Source organism: Saccopteryx leptura, chromosome 3 (genome assembly GCF_036850995.1).
Source record: "Saccopteryx leptura isolate mSacLep1 chromosome 3, mSacLep1_pri_phased_curated, whole genome shotgun sequence".
NCBI lineage: Eukaryota > Metazoa > Chordata > Mammalia > Chiroptera > Emballonuridae > Saccopteryx > Saccopteryx leptura.
In genome coordinates this window covers 28,347,457-28,375,240 of record NC_089505.1, presented here as the reverse complement: position 1 = coordinate 28,375,240, position 27,784 = coordinate 28,347,457, and the positions used below count along the sequence as shown (strand labels likewise).

Sequence of the window (27,784 nt, the reverse complement as noted above, 5' to 3'; positions counted from 1 at the left end):
GAATCGAACCCGGGTTCCCCACACGCCAGGCGGACGCTCTACTGCTGAGCCAACCGGCCAGGGCCCAGAAAACACATTTTTTAAACTTTATGAGTGAGTACAAGTGACCAAGAAGTTGTGCAGCTAGTATAGCTAAAAAAAAATAAATAAGAAGAAAGCCATCAACTTGTAGAAGCATACCTGTTAGAGCTGACACCGACCCCACTGTTCACCCAGCCAGAGATGTTCAAAATGTGCCCCATAAGATGCTTGTTATTTTCCCTAACGCACGCCATCGTTTGAAATGATGTGTCTGTGAAACTGCATTAATTTGCCAATAATTATTTTGTTTTTGTTTTTTATGAACCATAATCAGTTAGAACTTGTGCTCAATAGGCTTTAACAGTTCTTCTTCACTAAGTTGATATGACTAAAGTTAAAACCAAGAATTTGACATTTTTAGTATCTGCATATAATCTTATTGAGACTGAATATTTTACTTCTACTTCTGGTAGCCATATATATATACTATATGTGTGTGTGTGTGTGTGTATATATATATATATATATATATATATATATATATATATGCTTATATATATTTATATATTTATATCTTTATATAGTAAGCCACTTAATATATTAAAATATCTAGGATAATATGCAGCCTTTAAATATATTGAAAAATACTGTAACTAATAGTTTTTGATCCCCAATCTTACTATTTCTGTGAGGCAGGAAACTACTGATCACTCAATCTGCTCTTTGCACAGCAGAGAATGTTTGTTTGTTTTTGTTTTGTTTTGTTTTTAGCAAGAGAGAGAGAGAGACAGACAGGAAGGGAGAGAGATTAGAAGCATCAGTTCTTTGTTGGGGTACCTAGTTGTTCATTGATTGCTTTCTCCTATGTGCCTTGACTAGGGGGCTCCAGCTGAGCCAGTGACCCTTTGCTCAAACCAGCGACCTCGGACTCAAGCCAGCGACCATGGGGTCATGTCTATGATCCCAGGCTCAAGCTGATGACCCCGTGCTCAAGCCAGTGAGCTCGTGCTCAAACCAGCAACCTCAGATTTTTTAACCTAGGCCTTCAGCATCCAGGCTGACACTCTACCCACTGTGCCACCGCCTGGTCAGGCTCAGAGGAGAATTTTATGTGCTAGAGTGATTATTGTTTTCTCCAAGATCAAACAGCCATGAAAAATAGAATTTTCCTTTGTCTATATGAAACTTTTGCAACCAATCCCACCTACTTTCTTTGTCTCTAAGTAAGCACCCGTATTAAATGCAAGGGACTAAAAAGAAAATTGTTTCTATCAAGTGACTATTTTTCAGACCACCTCCTGTCTCTGCTGTCCCTGACCATTCAAGGTATAATTGCTTACTCCATAATATAGTTTTAATTTTTTTATACTTGTATCTACCTTTACTTTACCATTGCATTTAGTCTGCTTCTCCCTCTGGGGTTATGTCTTTCTGATTTTTTTATGCTTATTAACATATATTAGTTTCCTAAGTGTTGATTTGGGATACATACAACTGAACTTAACTGGACACAATGGCAATTGATCTGAAATGGACACAATGTTTTCTTTTGTTTGAAAACCTCTATATGCCAATAATTCCCAAGTTAATATCTGACTGACTTTTCCCCTATACACTGTATTTAAACTACCTACTTGACATCTACTTGTATCAGAAAGGCATCCCAAACATTCATTATCCAAATGAATACATGATTAGCACCACGTCTAAATATATAACTGAGTTGCTAGAACCCAGCTTCTCTGTTTTTCTAAGGTGCCCGTTCATGGGCATGTTCTAAAGATGCTGCCTCCAAAATATTTTCTGAAACTGTTTCTTTTTCCTCCCGTCTCACCGCTACTACTACCTTAGCCAAGTCATCATTCCTTTCCCGAATTTCATTAGCCTGCTGGCTAATTTCTGCATCTACTCTTGCCCTATACAATCCCTTCCCTGCAGAGCTACCAGCGTGACCTTATAAAAACTACATTAGGTCATGTCACTCTTCTGAAAACCTTCTACCAGCTTATCATCACCCTTGGAAGGCATCCAAAATCATCTCTCTACACAGGACCCGCACGTTGTCTGCCAGAACCTCATCTCCTGCCGCCGTCTTGCTTGCTCACTGAATCCGCTGCTTTGCTCTTCTTCATTTCTCAGACACATCAAGCTAGTTCTTGCCTGCAGGTCTTTCCCCACTTCTTCCTTCTGCCTGAAGTCTTCTTTCCTGGATCTCTGCCTTCTCCTTGTCATTAATTTTTAGTTCAAACATCACTTAGTTCAAAAAGCCTCTCCTGACCATACAATTAAAATAACCCCTTGACCATGATTTTATTAGTTAATTGCTTTTTTCGGTTTATGATTGCACTTAGAACTGCTGAGTATTTTCCCGGGGATGTATCTGTGTGCTTACTTATGCATTTGCTTTCTGTTTCTCCTTGTTGGAATGTAAAGTCTGACTTGTTCAAAACTTTGCTTCTAGCGTAGACCAGTGCCCGGCTCACAGAGGTGCTTACTAAAGGTTGCTCGATGCTGCTGAATTCATTGTCCTACCTTGGCTACTGACAACTGCAAGGAGAATGAAGTCCTGTGTCTCTGAGTCTAACCTGAAAAGATTTGTCATCTAGGGTCAAGCGAGCTCATCTCTCTTTCATTCTTGAGCATCTACTTACTGTTTCTGGGAAGACAGATTGTTAATGTGTAGTAACCTTTTAAACCCAGCAGTTCCTTCCTTTGGGTCCTGATGTTGATTTCCTCATCTTGGCACCTGAAGAGACAGAGTGATCCCTTTTGCCCCATTGCCCTGACCATGTGCAGTGATATCCACAGTGCAGGAAGTGGAAGGCACCGCTCTTCAGGTATCGCAAGGGGTGACCTGCCTGCCTTGTCCCAGCAGTGTGGTGGGGGCTGCAGACAAGTGGGGACCCTTTGTCCCAGAGTGGCTTATGGACTTGGGAGGGCGGGAGTGACTGAGCTCCTTTCAAGATCAGACTTACTTGCTCCGAGCACTGGTGGATTGGGTGGGAGAGAATACAAGGCACTATTTCCATTAAGTTTCAGAATTGGAAACTTAATAAGGTTATTAGGACTGTAGGGGGGAAGGGAGAGAGAGAGAGAGAGAAATGGATGGTATCAAAAATATCAGCTCACTCACCCATTTCACTCCTCTGCCAAGGGTCTCGGAAACCTTTTTATCCCACAAGCTGTTTACTGGTAGTTTCACACTGGCTGAGTGTCTATCGGGCCACGATTGAGAATCCTGCTGTTTTTCCCCTAATTATGGATCTGCTTTTCTACGCCTCTGAGGCCATTCAAGGGTGCACGGTCATTCATTCATTGAACCAGTATCACCTGCACCTGATGACTAATCTGCTTTAAACCACTGTGTGGTAGTAATGTCACTCTGCGTCCAGGCTCAGCTCTCAGTGCAGAAGATACCAGGGTAGGCAGGAGCTGGCCAGGTCTGACGAGCCCAGAGATGTTTTATTCAATACAATCCCCATCCTGGAGTCTATCCTGTGCGTACTGAGCAGAATCCTAAAGGGAAGCCAATGCTTAGAGCCACTATGTCTAAACCCGGGATGTAGGATGGAGGCCAACGAATCTCCCGAGCTGTCCCCCAGTCATATACCACAGTGACCTCACAGCGTTCCTTCTCCACTCCTTAGAGGAGTGAAGGAAGGGGCAGCTCAGACTGGCGCCACAGCAATGGCTCCCAGCTGCTCCTTGAACAAGTCACCTTTCCCTCACCACCCCGACCTCCCGGTGGGGGAGAAGAAAGCCATTCTCTCCAGTGAACACAATTTCAGCTTCTACAATCTCTTTCAATACCACAATCAGCTCACATGCTCCTAAGAAATCTCTGAGTTCCCTCATTAGAGGAGCCCTCCCATGGCCAAAAAAAATAGAAGACTTTTTAACGTTGCTTTACTCTTTGCAGGTCATGGGACCATCATTTACAAAATTGTTCCTTTTATGCCCTAAATGATGGTTCTAAACCTGAAGAGGGGAAGGAGTTTCCCAAAGAGTGTTTCTTCCCAGCCAGGAGAGTGCTCCTTGCCATGTCCTAAGGGACAGCCTTCCCAAGAGAATTCAGTGACTACATCCTTTGATGGCATGTGAAGAAAAATGGCATTTTAAAAAAATCTCCTGTAGGAATAATTGTTATGTTCTGATTCTAGAGATTTAAGGATAAACTAGTACAGGATTCAATGTTTATGGCTATCTTTTAGAACAAACTAGAAAAAAATTTAAGCCTTTTTTTATATATAGAATTGGATCTGAACAATCTTCCAGATGGTCTGACAGATGTTAGAAGTTAGAACAGGAGGCCAACACTGAGGTAGTGGATGACCCGCAAGGTCTTTAAGATCTTTAGTGAAAATGCATACCTTTTCTTCTTTCCTCTCTAGTTCTTTTATTTTCACCTTTTTTTTTTTTTTTTTTTTTTTTACAGAGACAGGGATAGACAGGGACAGACAGAAAGGAATGGAGAGATGAGAAGCATCAATCTTAGTTTCTCATTGCGCATTGCAACACCTTAGTTGTTCATTGATTGCTTTCTCATATGTGCCTTGACCACGGGCCTTCAGCAGACTGAGTAACCCCTTGCTGGAGCCAGCGACCTTGGGTCCAAGCTGGTGAGCTTTGCTCAAACCAGATGAGCCCGCGCTCAAGCTGGCGACCTCGGTGTCTCGAACCTGGGTCCTCTGCATCCCAGTCCAAGGCTCTATCCACTGCGCTACCGCCTGGTCAGGCTATTTTCACCTTTGTCTATCATTTTCCCCATCTCCTGGACCACTCTACACCAAACACATATCCTTTATCTTATTTTTTTTACTTTTACATCTTTCATCTTTGCTCCTCAATATATCACTTTCTGGTTCTACTGATGGCGCCCAGGGCTAAGGAGGGCATCGGTGCCAGCTCCGTGGAGAAGAGAACAGATCATTTGGAGGAGATGATAATGACTGGCTTTTATCGAATGCCTACTTCATGCTGGCCTCTTTCTGCATACTTTTCATGATGTTCTCATGTAATTCTCTCAATTATCTTAAGAACTCAGCCAAATTTTTCTAACACCCTGGTTATATAGGGGAATAAAGGCTCTTTCATTTTTTTGTTTGTGTAGCTTCTGAAAATTCTATCTCCAAAACTTCTGAAGGGAACTGCCTTCCTAAGAATGCCAGCTTAAAGAAAATAGTGTAAGGAGGAAGCATCTGACCAGTAGGCGAGAGATAAGAATGACACAACAGACCTGTGGTGGCGCAGTGGATAAAGCGTCGACCTGGAATGCTGAGGTCGCCGGTTCGAAACCCTGGGCTTTCCTGGTCAAGACACATATGGGAGTTGATGCTTCCAGCTCCTCCCCCCTTCTCTCTCTCTGTCTCTCTCTCCTCTCTCTCCCTCTCTGTCTCTCTCTTCTCTCTAAAAGTGAATAAATAAATAAAAAATTAAAAAAAATTAAAAAAAAAAAAAGAATGACACAACAGTTGGGTAAATCCCAAGTGAAATATTGGGTAGATGTCCACAACCAATCTCTTTTATTTTCACATTTGTGCTCTTAAGAAAAAACATAACTTTCCCAACCATGTTAATGGAGGGAAAGTTCTAACCCTTCAACAATTTCAAGAAAACCAGTATATGGTTTGGGTCAAAAGGAATACTTGATTTTGCAATGCCAACTCTCCCTTCTGCAGTTTCCCAAAAATTTTGTGGCTACCCCACACAGAACTCTCCATATTTTTAACCACAGAAATATTCATTGTAATCGAGACCACATTGGGAGGTGCTCTAAGAAAGCTATCAAAGAAACAAATACCTATATTCTGATGATCAAATATCATGAAAATGGAATATAAAATTTACATGTAAGATGAACTTAAAGGCAAATGTTAAATAAACCATCAATTATGTGTCTAATATGTGTAGAGGGACTAATGGAATAATTAGATTTAATTGGATTTAGTCAGGCAGAGATTTAGAGTAGTTAGTGTTATTTCAAATACATGAATGAGTTTATTAATTTTATCAATGGGGATGGGAATTGGGGAATACCAGAAGTTGCTGAACTTCTGTCAGAATGGTTTCCCCAGGGTTTGTTCTGTCCTTTCCTTAGGGACATTTCTGAACAGTAGAGCCCTTCTCTCACTTTGCAACACATTTTTTTTTTTAAAAAAAGGATGCTAAATAAAGGTGATGTGAAATGTACAAGTTTTCTCTCCCCTAGTAGAAGGACTGTGAATATAAATCACTAAGTAACCAAATTTACCTTGAGGAAATGAAACCGAAGAAAGGAACAGAAGCAGAAATAAGACATCCTATCCCCTGGAAATGTGGCTATGCTCAGCTTCATCTCTGGCCTGCTCCCCCAGGACAGAAACCAGCTGGGGGCCAGATTTGAATTTCTCACAGATACTGTCATCCATGCAAATGGTGACCCAAGTTATTTACTTAACACACAGAAACACTTGAGACGTTTCCTTTTTTCCATCTCTGGCCAGGCTGTTTAAAAAGCACAGATGCAGCTGACATTGTGATATTGCAAGCAGCCTTGCTAAATGGCTCTGAAAGGAAAATATCTGCCCAATGTCTTGAATAAAACTTGTGGACTCCGGTCACCAATTCCATATCATCATTCTCTGGTTCTCCAGACCCAACATTTGAGGTCAGAGACAGCAGACTGCTGCTACAAGTATATTAAATAACTAATAGAAACTACTTTGATAACCTTCCATCACTATCCTGAATAGTTCTAGTCGCAAGTGATGGTACAGGTAAATCAAGTCACTTTTCATAGGAATAGAGTTATTTTAAGAGTAGTGGGTCTGATTTGAAGAAGCCACCCCATTACTGAAGGGAAACCACATGTTCATCTGTTTGTTTTTTAAATGGTCGTGTTCTTTTTCTCTGGTTGTGCTGAGAGAGCGAGACTTTCTCCAGCACTTCCTAGGTGAAGGTTGTGGCAAAGATCTAAAGTATAATCATGTTAGTCATAGTCATGACCATAGTACAGTGAATTTGCCTTGAAGAAGAGCTACAGAAATAGATGCTAGTGTGTCATAATCACTCTTTCTTTCTTTTGCCTTGCCCCACTTCAATATTTATTTTAATGTGGCCAGATAGAGTTACAATCTGTGAATCAAGCAGAGTTCTTATCAACACCCTAACCACACTGGTAGAATAGCACAGGCTTAAGAGGGTGTGCTTTAGAACCAGCCTACTGTGGTTCAAGTCACTTTCTTCAAGTTTGATAGTATCTGAATCTTGAGCAAATTAATTTTATAGGGAGACAAGATAGTGCCTACCTCACTTCTGTTCTTCTAAGAATATAATAAAACATTTTATTTAAAATGCTTGGTACTGTATCAGATGCATAAACACTCTGAGGATGTGCATGTGCTCAGGTGTGTGGGAATCAAGCCTTATGCTATCTGGATAATGCTTTATTACTGGTAAAGTTAAAAAATAATCTGTTGCCCTGGCTGGTTGGCTCAGAAGTAGAGTGTCAACCTGGCATGTGGAAGTCCAGGGTTCAATTCCCTGTCAGGGCACACAAGAGAAGTGACTATCTGCTTTTCTACCCCTCCCCTTTCTCTCTCTCTCTCTCTCTCTCTTTCTCTCTCTCTCTCTCTCTCCCTCCTGCAACCATGGCTCAAATGGTTTGAGCAACTCCAGGCGCTGAGGATGGCTCCATAGCCTTGCCTCTGGTGCCTAAATAGCTTGGTTGTTGAACAACAGAGCAACAGCCCCAGATGGGCAGAGCATCATCCCCTAGTGGGCTTGCTGGGTGGATCCTGGTTGGGGTGCATGATTGAGTTTGTCTCTCAGGTTCCCCATCTCTCACTTAATAAAAAAATAATAATAATCTGCTATGGACAGAAAGTTCAGGTCCTCCTAAAATTTATATGTTTAAACTCTACCTTCAGCATGATATATTTGGAGGTGGAACCTATGGTAAATAACTGGGTCATGAAATCGGCACCTTCATGAATAAGATTAATGCCCTTATAAAAAGAGACTCGAGAGCAATGATATCTCTCGGCGATATGAAGATGCAGCAAATGGCAGCCCAGAAAGAGGACCCTCACAAATGATGACATCCTGGTTTCTGTTTCCCAGACTATAGAACTGTGAGAAATGAATTTCTGTTGTTGTTTATGCCACCCAGCCCTTTGTTCTAACACCCTGAACTAAGACATGATGTAACTGAAATGGTTAATTTATCTCAAACGTCCCTTAAAACTCTAACATTGCATGATTTGTCTTTTTCTGCTCTCTTAAAATAAGAACTTTTCCTAACCTACCACTTTTCTAGGAGGAACACACCATCAACTCACCTGAGAAAAGTAGTGAGAACATCCTTGAAGCTTTAAAATCATTACAGCTAAACTTTAACAATTCTGTCAGCAAATAAAAATCAACTCTTTAAAATAGTTCATGATTTTTTTAGTTCTAAATAGATTTCTAGACATCATCTTAATGGTTAAGATATGGAAAAAATGTAATGAAAAAGCTGGTTGTCATTTTTATTAATAAGGAACACTGATCGAAACCTGTTGTATCTACATATGTAATATAGCTTGACAACTCCCTGTGCTTTATAGTTTTATATGTGTCTGTTTCCCCACTAGACTTGTAAATAATTTTAAGGACAGGGACCTTATTTTTGTATACCAAGCACATAGCATTAGGCACTCAATAAATTATTAACTCTTCGGTCACTGTAGATGAATAAATGAACACAAGGTACATCACTAAGATTTTATGCTACAAAGTTTAACTTGGAAGACAAGCCAGAGCATCAGGGGAAAATAATGATACAAGTAAGGTTACCTTATAGGTGAAATAAGATGGACAAGAGGTGCAGCTTTATTTAGACAGAAGAAGCCATTTGACGTGGGGCACAAAGGTTTCCTAAAGAAAATGGTACTTTTCCTAGATTAGATGAATGGAAAAATCTTTCCCAACAAAGAGGACAATGTGAGCAATAATCGATTAGTTTCCTAATGCTGCTGTAACAAATTATCAGACTGAGTGGCTTTTAAACCATGTTTATTATCTTACACTTTTGGAGCTCAGGAATCTGAAATGAGTCCTAGGGGGCCAAAAACAAGGTGTCCGAAGATCTGCGTTTCTTTCTGGAGGCTCTAAGAGAAAATCTGGGTTTTTGCCTTTTCTGTCTTTTAGAGGCTGACCTCATCCCTTGGCTCGAGGACTCCTTTCTGTCCTTCATGGCCAGTGAGTCTCCCATCTCATCACCCTGACCCTGACTCTCCTGCTTCCCTCTTTCATATTTAAGGACCCCTGTGATTTTATTGGGACCAGGAAGATATACCAGGAGGGTCTCCCTACTTTAATGTCAGCTCATTAGCAACCTTAATTCTATCAGTAACCCTCATTCCTCTTCACCATGTAACTGAACAGATCACAATTTCCAGGAATTCAGACATAGACTTCTTTGGGAGGCCATTATTCTGCCTCCCACGCAAGATGTCATAGTGCATCTATAGACTGTGGACATCGTAATTTCCATAGAAATTTTGTGTGTTAAATGTAAGTTTGAATGAGGTCACAGGACTGGGGGAGTGGCAGCCTATTTTTGAAAACACTGAATGCCCAACAAAGGGATTGGACTGTTTTTATAAGTAATAATTCTGTTAGTGTTACATTAGTATTTGCCATTAGCTTTCTTTTGTTACATATTTGAAAATGACATGATTATAAAGTACGTCTGATCCACAATACCACAACCTTTAAAGATAAATAAGACTTCACTGAACTTTTATTTTATTTTTTTTATTTTTGTATTTTTCCAAAGCGAGAAGCGGGGGCAGCAGACAGACTCCCGCATGTGCCTAACGGGGATCCACCTGACATACCCACCAGGGGGCGATGCTCTGCCCAGCTGGGGCGTTGCTCCTCTGCAATGGGAGCCATTCTAGCACCTGAGGCAGAGGCCATGGACCCATCCTCAGTGCCTGGGCCAACTGCTTCAATGGAGCCTTGGCTGCAGGAGGGGAAGAGAGAGAGAGAAAAAGGAGAGGGAGAAGGGTGGATAAGCAGATGGGCGCTTCTCCTGTGTGCCCTGGCCGGGAATTGAACCCAGGATTTCCACACGCTGGGCAGATGCTCTACTGCTGAGCCAACTGGCCACAGCGACTTCACTGAACTTTTAAAAATGGTTAATCCAAGACTTCAAAAACACATTTTAATAGCAGCTCAATCAACTCCTCAACGTTTGACCACAGAAAAGGAAGTAACAACAGCATTAAAAGGGCATTGATTAAAAGCCTGGATATAGATAAGAGCAACATATGTGAACAGATGCAAGTCAAAGGTTAGTATATATTTCATCTTCACTTAAATAGGAAACAGAACATTAACACATTAATGTCGAAAGCAAAGGCAGAAAACAAACAGTGCAAGATGTCTCCGCAGCAGCCTGCAGAATGGCTTTAGGAAGGCCATGGAGAACACAAAGTAGGAATCGGGTCTAGACAAATAAAGGTAGAGCAGAAACAGTGAGGAACCAATTCCTGTAGGCAGAAAGAGACATAATCATTTTAGATCATGTAAAAAAGCAAACTGTAGTTCGATTTTGAATGTGGGATGGAAACAAAAATTACCGAAAGGAAACTCTTTCAAAATCTTTTCTGATGAAGATCTTATGCGTGTGTCGATGCTGTCAAATATTCTAGTGTGCTAGACTTCCTTTCCTTCGTGATGGTGCCTGTATTCCTCCAGCAACAATGCATATCAAAAAGATGGGGGGAAGCCTCCAGTGGGGATCCCTGTGCCATACTATACAGCAGGGGTCCCCAAACTATGACCCGCGGGCCACATGCGGCCCCCTGAGGCCATTTATCTGGCCCCCGCTGCACTTCCGGAAGGGGCACTTCTTTCATTGGTGGTCAGTGAGAGGAGCACATTGACCATCCCATTAGCCAAAAGCAGGCCCATAGTTCCCACTGAAATACTGGTCAGTTTGTTGATTTAAATTTACTTGTTCTTTATTTTAAATATTGTATTTGTTCCCGTTTTGTTTTTTTACTTTAAAATAAGATATGTGCAGTGTGCATAGGGATTTGTTCATAGTTTTTTTTATAGTCTGGCCCTCCAACGGTCTGAGGGACAGTGAACTGGCCCCCTGTGTAAAAAGTTTGGGGACCCCTGCTATACAGGGTTGTATATTATTTATACACTATTAAATGGCCTCGCCTTTGCTTTTCTTCCTCGGTTCTCCCGCCATGGCAGAAGAAAACAGGCTCTAAAGTTAACAGGCTCTGAATAGCCATGATCAATACCAGTTTTAAAGCAGATAGCTTCTAGATTTCCCATCTCTGTTTTTTCAGTTATTCTGGTGGATGACAGGAAATACAGGTGTCTGTAACCGTAGCAAAGCACTTAGCCTTGGAAAGAATCAGGAAAGACAACAACAACAAAATCTTTAAACCCAGCAAACTGTTTCCAATTACCAGCAGATGCTTCCATTTTTTTCCTAGGCGTTCCTGTTGAGTTCCCTGTACAAATTTTTAATCATATAAACGTGGTGGTGTTCTAGCCTCCTGCTCTTGATTACCCTCGTCTTCCAGTCGATTTCCCATGCCTCTCGCTTCCGGCGTCACTTTCCCACAAACTGTGTCTGGAGCTGCCTGAACCCCAGGCAGTACCTGATCAGGAATGCAGCCTGTTGCAGCGTTTATTTTATTTATCTTTGGTGTTTTCTTTTGGGTTTCACAGAGGCGGTGGCATTGTAATCCATTCCTCTGAGTCAGCAATAGTGCTATTGGCTGCTGGCTCTAGCGTTGTGGGTGCCAACGTTCTCTTTTTCCATCTTCGCTTTGTGGAATCATCTGTTCACCATTCATTAATGCCTGGAATAGTGCAGTGGGAAAGATTTCCAGGCATCAGCCAAACAGTGCTTTACATAGAACTTTAATAAACCCAACGAGAGTGCCGCTGATGATGAAGATCAAGGCTCAGAGCTTTGCCTGTATTCAACTAAATGCTGGAAAGAAGGAGAAATGGGAGGGGGGGAATTGGCTTAGGTAAATTTTGTTTAACGTGGTGAGAAAAGACTTTCAAAAATAGCCATTTAGTTTGTAAGTTAAGACTTCAGCATATATATTATTCATCACAGTGGCTTATATTTGATATTCAACCTTATCTTAAAGTTAATTCATAAAGGAGAAAAAAAATGAATGAAATTAAATGTAAAAGCCAATGGTGGTTAAATATCATCATAAATGCCCCTGGACACAGCTCTTGCTCTTATGTTGTGGTCCTGGTTGATCCTTCCCAGTTGGGAGTATTTGACCTGAGCCAGTATTGATTGTTTTCTAGCATCCTAATATGGGCATCTATAAAGATTAGGACTTTTGCTGCATTTTCCTTCATAAATAACTGACAAGGAAGAGGCAGAAAACATCTGCCACATGGTAGTCCCCTAGCTTTGCTACTTGGAGCATGGTCTACCACCAACAGCCTTATCATCCCCAGGGAGCTTGATAGAAATACAGAGTCTCAGGGCCCTACCCAGACCTGCCCAGTCAGACTCTGCATTGTAGTAGAATCTGCAAGTGACTTATGTTCACACTAACATTTGAGAAACATTGCTCTGGAATAGCACCCAGAAGACACCTTCAGGCATAAATATTTCAGTGTGACTTCTAATCATCAGGAGGTAATAGGTGAAAGACAGAAGGGCAAATAAAAAATATTTTGAAGAGGCGGCAGGATATAGTCCTTACACATGTAGCAGTTGAAATTTCCTTCTTCCAAATTGACTTTGAACTCCATAAACATCAACGGAGTGAATGCCCAGGGGAAAAGTAGGTCCTGTTAGCAGGTTGCATTCCTTACCATCTTCTCAATGTTCTTTTATGTTGTTTCTATTGATAATCTTTCTAGATCGTATTAATTGTCAATTTATTTTGATTATATTAAGAGAGAAAAAAACTTTACTCAGACATTTCCCAGCACTTCTTGAAGATGTCTGGATAATCTCTCCAGCCTCCTTGAGGATTTCTCGGGCCAGACTAATTCTTGCAAGCTTCCAAAATTCATCCATGCCACTTGCAAAAATGAGAAGGAGAAACATATTTCAGACTTGGTTGAAGCCACTTTGTAAACATTATAATTGGTTTTACACACTGCCCTTCTTTGAAAATCACATCAGTTAAATGGAAATCACCTAGCAGCACTCGAAATTATAAGACTGTCCGAGGACTATAGATGCCTCTCCAAGTAAAAAATTTGAGGACACAAGTTTGTCTAGGGAAATGAGCCCAGTGGGAAGCCTAAAGACCGACACGTGTTCTCTACCACAGCATCTGACACAAAGCTGTACAGCTCATGAACATCAAACATAACCCATTAGTCACTGTGGACTGAAGCTGAAATTCCCAATCAAGAGAACCTATTCAGTATTAACCAAAGCACTAAATCCTCCATGGTAAAGATTAGGCAGCCTTATAGCCTAGACACAACTCATGGGCTGCTTCCACACTTCCAAGACACAGTGGCACTAAATATTCATCCTCTTGAGCCCCTTCTTTATCACATACTTTGTCCTTTATCTACTGTATGTTCATTTCCACTTCAGTTATTCTTTTCTACCTTACATACCCCACTTTTGCACCATCAAATCACTCACTGTCTTTCCCACTGGGCCACTCTCCAATACTCTCACTCTCCAATACCCCATTACTGATTTCTTCTACTCCTGCATCCTCTTGGGGACCACAAATTTCCAAAGTGGGATCTATTTCAAGAGTAGAGGTGTTTGACTTTTCAGTTTTCTAATGGGTCCTAGGAAAGTATTGCCAAAATTTGAGTTTAGATAGGTTGTCAATTATGATTTCCATTTTATTTTATTTTTAGGTGAGAGGAGGGGAGATAGTGAGTTAGATTTCCTCATGTGCCCTGACTGGGATCCACTGGCAATCCCATCTAGAGCTGATGCTCCAGTACTGAGCTATTTTAAGCACCTGAGGCTGTCATGCTCCAATGGAGCTATCTTCAGCACCTGAAGCTATGCTTGGACCAATTGAACCACTGGCTGCAGGATGGGAAGATGGAGAGAAGGGGGAGAGGGAGTGGAGGAGAAGCAGATGGTCACTTCTCCTGTGTGCCCTGACCAGGAATCAAACCTGGGATGTCCATATGCCAGGCCCACATTCTATCCACTGAGACACCACCCAGGGCCAATTATGATTTTTTATAGCTTAATAAATAATCACTTAAAAATTTTTTAAAGCACATTACCATTTTATAAATAACTTACATTTTAATTTATTTTATTCTTACTAAATCCCAGGGTGATGGATAGGATGGTTATTGCCATCATAGCCACTTATAGATCAGTCACTTAGTTTGAGGCGAAGCTCAATGTTGAATTTATAGTTTTCATAACCTTAAGATAGGTCGTTTTAGAGGGCTACTTCAGAGTTTTTATTGTTGCATCTATTTTTTCCAGAGGTTGACACAGCCAAATATGAAATTATGAAGAGTGGACTCTGCCACCATTTACAATCTTTCACAATCAGAAATAAGTTCTGAAATCTTAGCAAAGCTTTAGCCAGAGAGTGCCATCATCACACAGAAACCCATCAGGATTTCAGTAAGGGAGGGCACGAGCAAGGGTTGGGGGAGGGGCAGGTTGTTTGGTTGGTTAATTTTGTTTTTTTTCGTTTTGTTTTGTTTTACCATGCAACAATGTCTTTTTTATGTATGGGTTTTCATCATCAGGGAGAAAGAACAAAGGGGGAAAATCCAGTCTTCCAGCCATTTTGTTCTCAACTCCTGTATTATCGGACTTGTTTGCTGTGGGTTAACTGTCAGAGAGACAATGAACGTAGCATTACCATAGTTAAGATATGTGAGAGCCAGGATAGAGGTCTCGTGTCAACTAAAACCCTACTCTTCAGATGTACAAAAGAAAATGTAAAACAAGAGGTGGTGCCCTGGCCGGTTGGCTCAGCGGTAGAGCGTCGGCCTGGCGTGCGGGGGACCCGGGTTCGATTCCCAGCCAGGGCACATAGGAGAAGCGCCCATTTGCTTCTCCACCCCCCCCCCCCTTCCTCTCTGTCTCTCTCTTCCCCTCCCTCAGCCAAGGCTCCATTGGAGCAAAGATGGCCCCGGGCGCTGGGGATGGCTCCTTGGCCTCTGCCCCAGGCGCTAGAGTGGCTCTGGTGGCGGCAGAGCAACGCCCCGGAGGGGCAGAGCATCACCCCCTGGTGGGCAGAGCATCGCCCCTGGTGGGCGTGCCGGGTGGATCCCGGTCGGGCACATGCGGGAGTCTGTCTGACTGTCTCTCCCCGTTTCCAGCTTCAGAAAAAAAAAAAAAAAAGTGGTGGTGACTCACAATGAAAACCAGAATCTAGGGGGGGGGGGGGGGGGGGGGGGCAGAAAAGTCCAGTGCCTGAAGCACCCAAGGGCTGGCACAAGGGCTTCTCCCTTCTCCTGCTGCTCTCGCTGTTAATATATGTTTGCAGAGTGACTATGAGAATGATTGGTTATAGTTTAGACACCTGTTGTAAAATCAAACTATGAATCTGTCAGCTCAACCCCTTCTACTTCCCCCACCTCATCTTCCCCCATCGTGCCCAGCCAAGCTCCTCCCTTTCCACATGACGGCGGAAGTACGCACTGCCTTGTACGGTCGCTCTGAGGACCGAGGCCTTTTCCCTACTTGCTGGCGTGGTTCCTTGAGATTAGTTAAGGCCAAAGTTATTACATTCTATTTCTCCTGAAGGACACTGTAAACTGTTTGAACTTTTTCTACACAGACTACATCAAACAATGTTGAAAGACCTGTTTTTCCTTTCTTGCTCATTTTGAATTTTATTTGTGTTGCATTTGTGAAACCTGAGTGGTCATAAGTTTGTGTGTGTGTGTGTGTGTGTGTGTTTACATATCCATATTTGAAGTGATGGACAGGAAAGGTCAGGACAAAATGAACTAACTCTTTCAATAGTTTGAAATTTTTCTTTAAAGATAGAGAGAGGGCTCTGGCTGGGCAGCTGAGTTGGTTATTCTGTCATCTTGATACGCCAAGACTGCAGGTTTGATTCCTGAACAATGCACATGCAAAAACTTAACAATCAATAAATGCATGGATAAATAGAACAACAAATAGATATTTCTTTCTCTCTTTCTCTTTCTCCCTTGCTCTCTCTTTCTAAAATCAATAAATAAAAAAATTTAAAGATAAATAAGGGGTGGAAGTTAAAAATCCTTATAAATGTTTGTGATAAGACTTTCATTAAAATGAAGTTTTGTGAGAATCTACTGATAGACTTAAAATAATATGAAATTGAAATGAGCATATGTTTCTATTTTTAAATGATTAAATTTTTTTTTTTTTTTTTTTGCATTTTTTTTGAAGTTGGAAACGGGGAGGCAGTCAGACAGACTCCCGCCTGCGCCCAACCGGGATCCACCCGGCACGCCCACCAGGGGGCGATGCTCTGCCCATCCGGGGCATCGCTCTGCCACAATCAGAGCCATTCTAGCGCCTGAAGCAGAGGCCACAGAGCCACCCTCAGCGCCTGGGCAAACTTTTGCTCCAATGGACCCTTGGCTGCGGGAGGGGATGAGAGAGACACAGAGAGGAAGGAGAGGGGGAGGGGTGGAGAAGGAGATGGGCGCTTCTCCTGTGTGTCCTGGCCGGGAATCGAACCCAGGACTCTTGCACGCCAGGCCAATGCTCTGCCACTGAGCTAACCGGCCAGGGCCCTAAATGATTAAATTTTAAATGATTATAGTTTTAAATCATTCTCTAGAATGATTAAAACATTTAATATTGCAAATATTTTGTTATTTTGTGTTTTTTTTAATTATATATGACAAAGGCTTATTTGCTTAGAGACCACAACACCAATAAGCCTGCATGACTTAGACATAGCCCCTAGAATACAAAAATTCTCCAAAATAATCCAGGTTAAAATCAATTACAATAAATTCTCATGCAATGTCAGTAGATTCTGCAACTTTAAGCAAAAATCTCATATAACAAAAACAAAAAAAAACGAAAAAAAATCTCATATAACAAAATCAATTTTACCATTGGCTAATTGGTATAAACAAGAGTGAATTAGGTTCTTAGAAAATCTCATCAATATTACAAGGAACTAAATGACATCATTCGAATAACTTCTGTATATCTTTGATTATTTTTTCCTTGGCCGTATACTTTAGTACTGTGCTTATCAATTCTTTCCTTTAAAGCTGCAAACACAGCAAAGTATTTGATAGAATTAGGTGTCCATTGTAACACGCTGTCTTGACTTTGTTAGTTCTCATTAGGTTTCTTTTACACAAGAACTAATGTATTTCCTCTTAATGAGATGTTATATTGACTCACAATGCCCAAAGAAAAATGAGGTTATTTTGAAAGTCTACCTTAACATTTCTTATCTGTAGCACGTTAATTGTGGATATTAAGATTTGTGGATATGTAAGAACTTTTACATGCCACACGGCTGTGTCCTGTTTGCTCCAGGACCCCTCTGTGTACAGAACCTCCCCTCCAGCCTTTTTTCCCCATCCCCGATGATTCAGACATCTGACTACAGAGAGACACTGTCTCAAGGTGAATGATGCACTCAGTGTAAAGTTAAAAATCATAGGTTTACAGGCATGATCTTCTGCAGTAACTCTCTGAAAGTCACAGCCTGTGAGATACTAGCTATGAAATATAACAAGATCACCTTTAAGAGAATTTGTGCAGTGTAGTGATTTTAGTCCAACAAATGCTAACATCTTGTCAGTTTGTCCCAGTCTCCTGAGCCTGCAGTTGAGCCAAAAATCTCCTGAGCCAAGCTTTCTCGCAAGATTTCCTGTACTTCCTGTTTCTATGTGAGCCAAAAATACCATGAGAATGACCTTTCTTGTTGTATTTTTGCATTTCTACCGGCGATGAAGAGAATCCCATATTGGGGAGAAATTCTTTTATAATTGGTCAACATTTTTAATTTTCAAACCTGCATATGAAGTAACTTCCTCTTTGGGAATGAAAATTTGAGATGGTGTTTGCTTGGCCCTAACTAATCTCCACTAGGAAGTACTCATGTTCAATGATCCTAACATTTTGTAACTTTTCTAAGATATTTTTATGAGGAAATACATAAAACAATATAAAGAATCCAGTGGAAACTTATATTCTTCGGTGTTTCTTAATGTCATTCTTTAATAAATGAAGAGCTATATGCTTAATATGTTAGTGTATATGACATATTATATCATATATTTGTTTTCTTTGTTCTTAACCCCCTTTGTTCCGAGGGTCAGGATATCCTGATGCTAAGTAGTATTGCAAAAAAAAAAAAACAGCAAAAATAAAAATAGTCAAACACTTAGGGCACTCTTCAGTTGTTATGTCAAGGAAGTTTGTGACTAAGGAATAAGTTTAAGACATTATTCAGGAAATATGCTAATAGAGTACAACAGCCTACTTGTGCCTATTAACACTGTCTCGATTCTAGAGAGGTTTAATGTCTTCACTCTGATGGAAAAGTAAGATAAGAACTGGAAGGGTTGTCAAGTGATAGAAGTGTCAAGCAGATGCTTAAATCCTTTCATCTCTTAACAAAGAGGGAGATTTAAAAAGGCAAATCTTTCTCAAAAGTGGATCACTGATTATTTCCTAATTACATAGTATGAATATCTCGTTGTCATAGGAAGAGTTTTCTGATTAATATTTTAATAAATAAATTCATAAGCAGTAGTGTCATCAATGTCCTTTATTATTGTTTTTTTTTACCCCCAAAGGATCTTGACCCTTCATCTGTTAAAAAAGAGTAGATTTGCCGGTGTACTTTTCCATTCAGAGAAGAAAAGGAAAGCCACTTAATTCTGTGTGGAAAACTAAACTTTTTAACCATGGAGTTAGAGGAATAATAATAATAACAACAGGATTACAGTAGCCTTTGCTGGTTTCAACTTTTAAAAAATGAGATGAGGGCAATGAAAATAAAAACACCCTACAGTGGTCTTCCCCCACTCAAGAAACATGAAATGATTCTGTGATAAACCAGCCCGACAGAAATATAGAGCAGGGGCGACAGATTGGACATCAGCAAAATGAAATGCCAAGCAAAATAAAGCACTTTGTGATGCAGAGAAAGACAGGATTGTTGCAATGGCCTCCAAGAAAACAGGAGCTATCTACGTGAATGTTCAATTTCAAATTGTTCCCACAAACCCAATTTGCTGCAAAAGTGCCAAACACAATACCACCCCGCTTTCGTTTATGTCCAGGGCTTTTCACGCGAGCTCCAGGGGGCGTCCCGTTTGTTGTATGGATTCGGATTCCGAGGTTAGCGCCTCGGTCTCTGAGTGGTGGGACCCAAGACACGTGACCCAGTGATTGTCCTCAACTGAACCACTCTCAGTGGGGGCACAGCAGTGAGTGGCCCAAATATTAAGTCCACCGCGCTCTGTCCCTGGAAAGTGAATCTTCGACACTTTCCTTCCTTCTTTCCCTCCTTTTCACTGCCTTTTATGCCCTCTACAAACCTCCTTTCAGATGATTAGCACTTTCCTATGGAATGGGTTTTTAACAATCCCAGACTATGCGTCCCGACTGTGCCACCCCACTGCACGTTTGCGTGAGGACCTCGAGGCTTCCCTAACTCACTTCTTTTGGAGTTAGCTTTGGAATGTGCTTCAATGTTATTTCCCTTCCGACTGAGGGCAGCTGAGGTTACAAACGGATTTTGTCTAATAGGCCAAAACCCAGTTAGGTTTGCTGAGAACCAAATGACAGCAAAGGGGGAGGGGAGAGGCGGAGGGGGAGGATGTGTGTGTGAACCGTGGTGCTGAGGATCAATCCAAGAGCCTTCTGTAAAATCCTGTCCCAGGGCAGACGGCGGTGGACCGGCCAGGGGGCCGCTGGCCGGACCTGCCAGGGGGAAGCAGCTGCGAATTGGCTCTGCGGGCGCTCAGCTTGCCCTGTCTTCCCAGAGCTCCTTGAAGCTGGCGGGGCTGCAGCCAGGGACGCTTTGATGCTTCCTGCACTGCAGGGGTGACTCCTTACCTGACACCTCCACCAAACTGGCCTCTGGGGGACCCCCTGAGAAGCTGGCAAAGGCTAACCCACTTCTTTGCCTGAAGTCCTTAATGGCTAAACAAGCCACTCAACACACTTTGACAAGCACCAAAGGAGAATTGGGAAGAAATACATCAGGAGAAGAAGAAAAGCAAATGCGAAAACCTCGATGGCTTTTTCCCCTGCTGTCGTTCCAACTGTAGCCTGGGATTAATTAAGGGCTGTGAAGTCAGTGCCTGGGAGAGAAGGAAAGAAATGCTTTCTCTCTCTAAGGAAGGAGTCCAGGGGCAGTTCTCACCAGTGAGAAAGCTTGGGAAGTGAATCGCTGCCGTCGTCAGTGTTTGTGGAGGGACAGGGAGGCTGTGCCAGGCTGGAGGAGGCTTGCCTTTCCAAAGCTGGAGAGGATTTCACGGGGCTTCTCCTTCCCGTGCCTGGGGAGAGTTTCCCCTCTGGTAGCAGCCGCCGCCGCGGCAACAGCCCTACCTCCTCTTCTGGGGAACAGGGCAGAATGCCTGTGCTAGAGCGCTATTTCCACTCGGCAGAGCTAGGCAGAAGGTGGACAGCCCCAGAAGGTGTGCTGCCCTCCGCCCTGGGCAGCCGACCCGGGTGCCAGCAGGGGCCGCTGCCCTGGGACTTGCCAGAGATGATCAAGATGGTCAAGCTGGTTTGGAAATCCAAAAGTGAGCTGCAGGCGACCAAACAGAGGGGCATTCTGGAGAATGAAGATGCTCTCCACAGCTTTCCAGGTAAACCGACTGTGAGGTGTGAAAGGGTAGTCTGATGACTTTCAGTCCCTCCCTTGGAGAGCCCAAGTCATAAAAATGGGAAAAGGTAGGAAGACAGACTGTGCAGCAGAGGGTCTGAGGGCTGTAACTAATGAGTATTTGCTCTAATATAGAAATGCATCTTAAAATTAATAGTGATGTGGCAAGAGGAGCATTAACAGCCTGAAACTCAAGAAACCTGGGTCCTGGGCTCAGCTCGCCACTTGCACGTGCTTGCCCCGTGGCTTAAACAAGGGAAATTTCCTGAGCTTCAGTCCCCAAAAGGAGGGGGTAGGGTTGGGTGCTCGCTGATGTCCATTGCTGCCTCTGCAATCTTGTTGACAAGTCAGAGTTATCTCCCAGGAGACTTTTCTTCTTGGCTTGCTTTTCACAATGCTTTACATAAAGTAAAACATTTTTCCCCCACTATTTAACTATGAAACTGCAACATGTATGCATGATCTCAGGACTGAGGTGGGCCCGAAAGCTTTTCATGTGATGGGAAAGTTGGTAAACTTCTTTGCCTCAGTTTCCCCCTTTTGACAAATGGCAGTAATACAAAGTTCCTTATTGGTGTCAGGAAAAATGAAGTCACTCACAAATGTGGAAATGATTCATTGGGTATTTGTCATGTTATGAGAATGTGCTGTGTTTGGGACAGTCGTGAGAACGTTGCTATGTTTCTAACAGTGAGCACCGCATCCCCAGAGGGACCCTGTGAAGGACCTCAAGGGGCTCTGACAATGCCAATGTGCGCGGGGTGCTGTCTTCCTTAGTGAATGTGTTGGTGAATATCTGGAAAGTGGTGGTTGACTTTGGAAGAACGAGTACAAGCATGTGTTTATGCGTTTGAAGCCCTGGGTAGCCATGACATACCATTGGGGGGCAAGGGATGGGGGACTAGATGGAAAAGAGATACCAAAAATTCCCTCTCTGTCTCGTGGAAAGAGACAAGGAAATGAAAACTCAACTAATTTTGTTTTTTAATCATTTACGCAGAAATTTTTGTAAGTTGCCTAATCATCTAAAAAGAATATTACTAAAAATATAATGCTCTGGAGAAATGAAAAGATTTCAAAGGAAGACAACGGTGTTTGTCTTTAGTAAACAATGAGTGCTTAAGAAAGAGAAGGAAACCAATCTGACTGGGGCAATTAGGAGATGGGAGCCCAGAGAAATGGGTTTTGGTCAGAAGAAATGAGGTCATGCTAAAGGAATCTCAAATTTCATGTGAACAGTACAAGAAAAATGGAAAAACCCACCTGGGCAGAAAAGTTAACTATGACACTTCAACTATTACCACTTTTGGTTTGTTTTAGTATCTTAAATGATAAAGATGCATATTTCAAATTACACCTTAGATAAAACTACCTAATGCAGCCGATATTAATATGTCTGTGAAGATGGGTACATAGTATTATTTATGTTATATGTCAGTGGGTGTCTAATTTCTGCAAAAGCAATACTACAGAGGGAAAACAGACCTCTTGTAACTTTTTATCACTTAAAAGGTACATTTTTTTCTGGATGTTATGAAATTGAGCGAGTTGCGTTTTAATATGCCCTGGACCACTGCCTCACTTTAACTGGTCTCAGAGGTCACTTTGGTTTCCAGACAGGCTGCATTTCAACACCTCCCCAAAGGATGCGTGCTGGCCTCCTCCTCATCCTCCCGTGCCCCCCCATCTCGAGGCTCAGACCTTCTGTCAGGAGCACAGAGCCACAGCGCTGGTACTAGCAGCATGGGGCCCTGGGATGCAGCTGCAGAAGACGAGCTGCTTCGCTTCCCAGATCGTCTCCTCTGTCCTCTTTCATCTCGCTCCTGAGGCTGCATTTTGTCCTCCCATCAGATGCTCTGCAACTGAGCCATTTTCGACAGAACAGCCAGCCAGTGAGGAACATGGGGACACTTGTAAAATAGTTCCAAAAATTTGGTATTTTTCCATTTTTAGAAAGTGATGGTTTAAGCCGTTTTTTGTTCTTGTACAGGGGTTTATGGTAGGAAGCACCTCAACAAAACACCAAACCAGATGGTAATCTCTCTCTCTCTCTCTCTCTCTCTCTCTCTTTCTCTCATATCTGACCCTTGCCTCTGAACTCTCAAACAATTTTTTCTTCAACAATATTAACCGACTTGCTCTTCCCCAAACGCACCAAGCGGCGCCCTGCCTGTGAGCCTTGCCTTGTACTCGGGATGTCTCTCTTTGACTCAGCCAGCTGAGAATGTTCTGTTCAAACTACAAAGTCCAGTTCAAGCGTCCTTCTCTTGGTGGCGACTTTCCTGATCTCCACTCCTGCCCTCGCCTTCCCTGCAGTCGTTTATTCCCTCCTCTGCCATCTTTATCTGTGGGAACATTACATATTACATTGTAGCACACAATATTTTTTGCCATGTTAGTAACCAAACACAGGAAAATTAAATCCTGTGACATTCTATGTACATGTTGGACTGCTGGATAAATAAGTTTGCATTTTTAAAAACCACAATACTGCAGAAATTCTGAATAGACTCACAGTCTAAAGGATTTGAGAGACATGTGTCACTCTTTCATAATAAGTTGGATTTAACCTTAATTTTTTTTCAGCTTTCCTTTTCCTTCATGAAGGGCATGGTTATGGATGCTTATACTGCCTAAAGACGCCTGCAACATTGTTTTTCATGAGGGAGATAGAAGAGTATTCTGAGATTTTGCTTAGGTAATAAAGGGGAGAGCAAGAGGATTTGAAGGGACGGAGATGCATAAATATGTATTCGTGAGAGGTTTTTAAGACGAAATACACTGAATTGTGAGTGATGGAAGGCAGAAGGGAACAGTGTACCCTGCGGAGAACGAGAAAGTGCTCGAGAGCAGGTGGCACAGGGACAGTCCTACCATCTTCAGATGGGCATTCACTGGGGACTGCTGGTGACTCTTCAAAGCAAAAGGCAGAAGGAGGAAATGGGAGTGACAGGAGGAAGAGAGGCCTGTCATCTTTAGGAGCCAGGGTGCGTGCATCTGGGCATGCCCCCAGAGGTGGGCTTTAGCTGGGGCCCCGTTCTCCCCAGAGAGAGACTCTGGAGGTTGTCAATCAGCATGCCCAAAATTGGAGCATTGGGCCAGCTCATTGAATTGTACCCAATTACTTTAATTCTGTTCATGTCACTTCATTTTTCCTTTATGAAGACAATGAAGGATCATCTAATTATCTAGTTAATACTAGATCGAGCGAAAAGTTTAGGGCGATGGAGCAAATTGTCCAGGGTCACACATCGACATGGTGCCAGAGCCAGACTCAGATCTCAGTTGCCCATATCCAGTTCACAAAACCTACATGATAAGGGCACATTGTGGGTGGTTTAAATTTAAACCAAGATATGGCTTTATTGATTATATATAGATGGGCAAACATGGAAACTCATATATTAGCCAAACCAGAAAAATAGCATTACCATGCAAAAGATATACCGCCCTTACATTTTCTTCCTTATTTTATGGGCTGTGGTTATAGATCCAAGCTTCAGAGAAAGATCCCATTTATTATCAATAGAAAGTTTGCTTCAGAGCCCGGTGGTGAGAGCTTGTGCCCAGAAGTTGGGGAGTGGGGAGAGGGAAAGAGGTTGGTAAATAAATATGTGTTTTCTCATATTCTGTGAGTGCAAATATTATTCTAATTGTGATTCTAGTCGGCAATCTGTGTAAGACTAGACATCCCTTAGCAGGTCTTGTTCTTAGTTGAATAAATAATTTGATTTTGGAATTTAACCGAATAACTGCAAACTCCGCAGCTGTGGAACTGATCTTTCACTTTGGTGTCCCTGGTTTAAATTTTGCATTATATTTTACTTATTTATAAGCTTGTTCCCATTTCAATAGCCTTTGATTTCAGAAAAATATAAAAACACACAACTCTTTCAAAAAATAAATTTATATTCCCCATAGCCATTGTACTTGTCCTACCTTTCAAGGAGAATACAAATATCAGAACTTTGCTTTATACTCAGTCCTTAAAATCAAACAACTTCAGATGAGAAAATCTCCAAAAGAAGTCTTTGATTCCAGCTACAATTCAAATCGACATTGAAAATAAGTGCTGTGATAAAATATCTCAAGTATCATGTAGGATGTAAATTAAATATGTTGAAGACTGAACACTTTGATCATTATAATTCAAGGAGCACTTATTGGATGCTTAGTGTATACCAGCGATTCAGAGATGAATCAAAGGCTTAAGGAAGAGGAGCAATTATAAATTTATGAGTCAGAATTCTGTCTACAACTTCAGCATGAAAACAAGTGCTTGTTAGTTTAAACCTCTATGTTAGCTTGAAGTATGGTGAAATACAAAAACACTTGTAAAAGTTCAAATGCACTTTCAAATATTCATCAATATTAATGATTTTGTTCAAAGCAGAACAAGTTGCTATGATCAAAGAATTAATTTTGTTAACCAGTGTCACCCCAATAAATTTAATAAAAAAATAAATAAACAAACAAAAAAGAATCAATTAGTCTTACCAGTAGATAATTTTACATTAATTCATAAAATTGTTCTAAAACTACTTCTTATACATTTTAGCTTGCATTCTGTCTGTAGCTTAACTGGATAATAATAGTTGACTATTTAATCTGTCCTTAAAATGCAAGAGCAAAATTGAGTCAAAATTATAACACATCATCTCACCTAAAACAAAACTGTCCCTTCACCTGACTTCTTTGTGTCCATTAGTGACATCACCCCTGCAGAAACCCCAGTTCACAGTTGCTTTCTCTAGCTCTCCAATTCCAATTGGTTCTAAGACCGATTGAGAGTATCCGAGTGTTGTTGCAATGTTTAGATTTAAATCCTGCCTCTCCATTACTGACCTGTGTGAACCTGAGCAAATTACTTCATCTCTTTCTACCTCAGTTTCCTCTTGTGTTAAAAGGAAATAAACAATAGCCCTTTCATAAACGGAAAGGTTTAAGTGAGATAATACAAGAAATGAGTGCCTAGAAAAGAGCCTCAGTCCTACTTTATTCTCGGGCAATGTTCACTGGCATAATTATTGACACTGGTGCTGTTTTTTCAACAGCCTATTTCACACTTAGTGCCTTCCTTCTATTCAGTTAAACAGCCCTTGTTCAAACTTCATGTTGTTTTTCTGTAATCTTGTGATAGCCTCCAACTATAGTACTCTCTCGGCCCCTTTTTTTCTACTCTGTGATTCAGATCAATAACATCAAAAGAAAAATCAGAATGCATCTTGCCCTTCTTCAGAATCCTTCCGTGTTCTTTATTGTCTGCAGAGAAAAATCTAAATTCTTTTATCTTGCATTCAAAATTCTCCTCTCTTTGTATGAAACAAGCTTACTTTTCCCATCTTATCTGTCATTGTTGCTCTCTAAGCATTTACAGCCCACCCAGACAGGGTGAACATCCCACAGCTTCCTATTGCTGTCTGCTCATCGTTCTTGATGCTTAAATGGACTTTCCTCTATGTCCCCAACTTCTATTATTCCTTAAGGCACACTTACTCTTCTGAGGGCTCACAGAACTGTCTTTGTATTTATTTCACTGGTCAGTTGCTTTGTTAGTATAATTCATGTACATTTTCTTTCTCCCCTCCTAGATTTTCAGCTTTTTGAAAATGGGGAGAACATTCTATTCTCTTTGTGTTCTCTCTAGACTCTTTCACATGTCAGCTGCTCAATACACTTTGATAAGAAAAAATAATTGTTCAAAAAATAATAAAATAGCTTGCAAGTTACCATGAAATGCATGAATGAACATGTTTTTCTAGGCACAGGTTACTCAAGAAATATGAATCCTAGTTGTTCCTTTTAATGGAATCATTTTTAAACTTATATTCTGCCAAAAGATCAGGATTAGTCATTATAGCTATTCAAATAAAAGAAAAAAAAATCCACATGAGTGAAGTTTAGAACTGTGAAAAATATCTAAAATATGTGCAAAACTAATAAGAGACAGTTCTCTCTTTATATAGGTAAGTTACAATGCTGATAGTTATAAAATTTTTGAGCAAATTGCATAGAAATTATGCCTACTTTATATACTTATAAAATAATTGCTCTGTTCATGTATCTTGAGACATTTTACATCAACTGAAGTTTCAAAAGTCACTTCTTTTACAGATAACAGTGTGTATATTTCTCAACGTGATTTCAAAAACAGAATGCGGAAGGTGTGTGTTTACCCCGTGCCATAAATGAGCTTTTGAGGGGATGGCGCTGAATGGATGTTGTTCCAGGTCCTTTGTTTGCTCTTTGCCTGGAAACAGTTTCTTTCTTTTCTTTCTTTTTTTTTTTAAGCAAGACTTGTTTAACTGAACAGCAAAGCACTGACTTTTGCATCTGATTAATTTCTAAAGGGAAAACATTAGAAGCTTTATTGTAAAAAGACCAAAAACTCCAAGTTATTTTTTAATTCATAGAAGCAACTGAAAGTGTGTGCTCTTTTCTATTATCTGATTATTTTCACTCTTTAATTATCAATATACTCCATAGTACATATTGGGTATGTACACTCTATCAAAATAGTAAGCAAATAAGAAACCGTACTTGTGATTTAAAACAGTACCCAAGTAGCCCTGGCCAGTTGACTCAGTGGTAGAGCGTTGGCCTGGTGTGCAGAAGTCCCGGGTTCAATTCCCGGCCAGGGCACACAGGAGACGCGCCCATCTGCTTCTCCACCCCTCCCCCTCTCCTTCCTCTCTGTCTCTCTCTTCCCCTTCCGCAGCCGAAGCTCCATTGGAGCAAAGATGGCCCGCGCGCTGGGGATGGCTCCTTGGCCTCTGCCCCAGGCGCTAGAGTGGCTCTGGTCGCAACAGAGCGCCCCCCCCAGGGGCAGAGCATCGCCCCCTGGTGGGCAGAGCGTCGCACCCTGCTGGGCGTGCCGGGTGGATCCCGATAGGGTGCATGCCGGAGTCTGTCTGACTGTCTCTCCCCGTTTCCAGCTTCAGAAAAAAAAACAAAAAAAAAAAAAACAG

General features: G+C 41.6%; 1 protein-coding gene across 3 annotated transcripts in view; it reads left to right on the top strand.

Moving 5' to 3' along the window:
• The window catches only part of PDE7B (phosphodiesterase 7B), a 333,453-nt gene that overhangs the window by 173,954 nt on the left and 131,715 nt on the right, over nt 1-27,784 (top strand). The window contains exon 1 of one of the 3 annotated variants that reach the window (XM_066373168.1): nt 20,379-20,799. The exons of the other annotated variants lie outside the window; for them this stretch is intronic. Coding sequence (XP_066229265.1) covers nt 20,562-20,799 — 238 coding nt within the window. The 5' untranslated portion in view covers nt 20,379-20,561. Of the gene's footprint in view, nt 1-20,378; nt 20,800-27,784 lie in introns of those variants that run through there. 3 annotated transcript variants of the gene reach the window in all.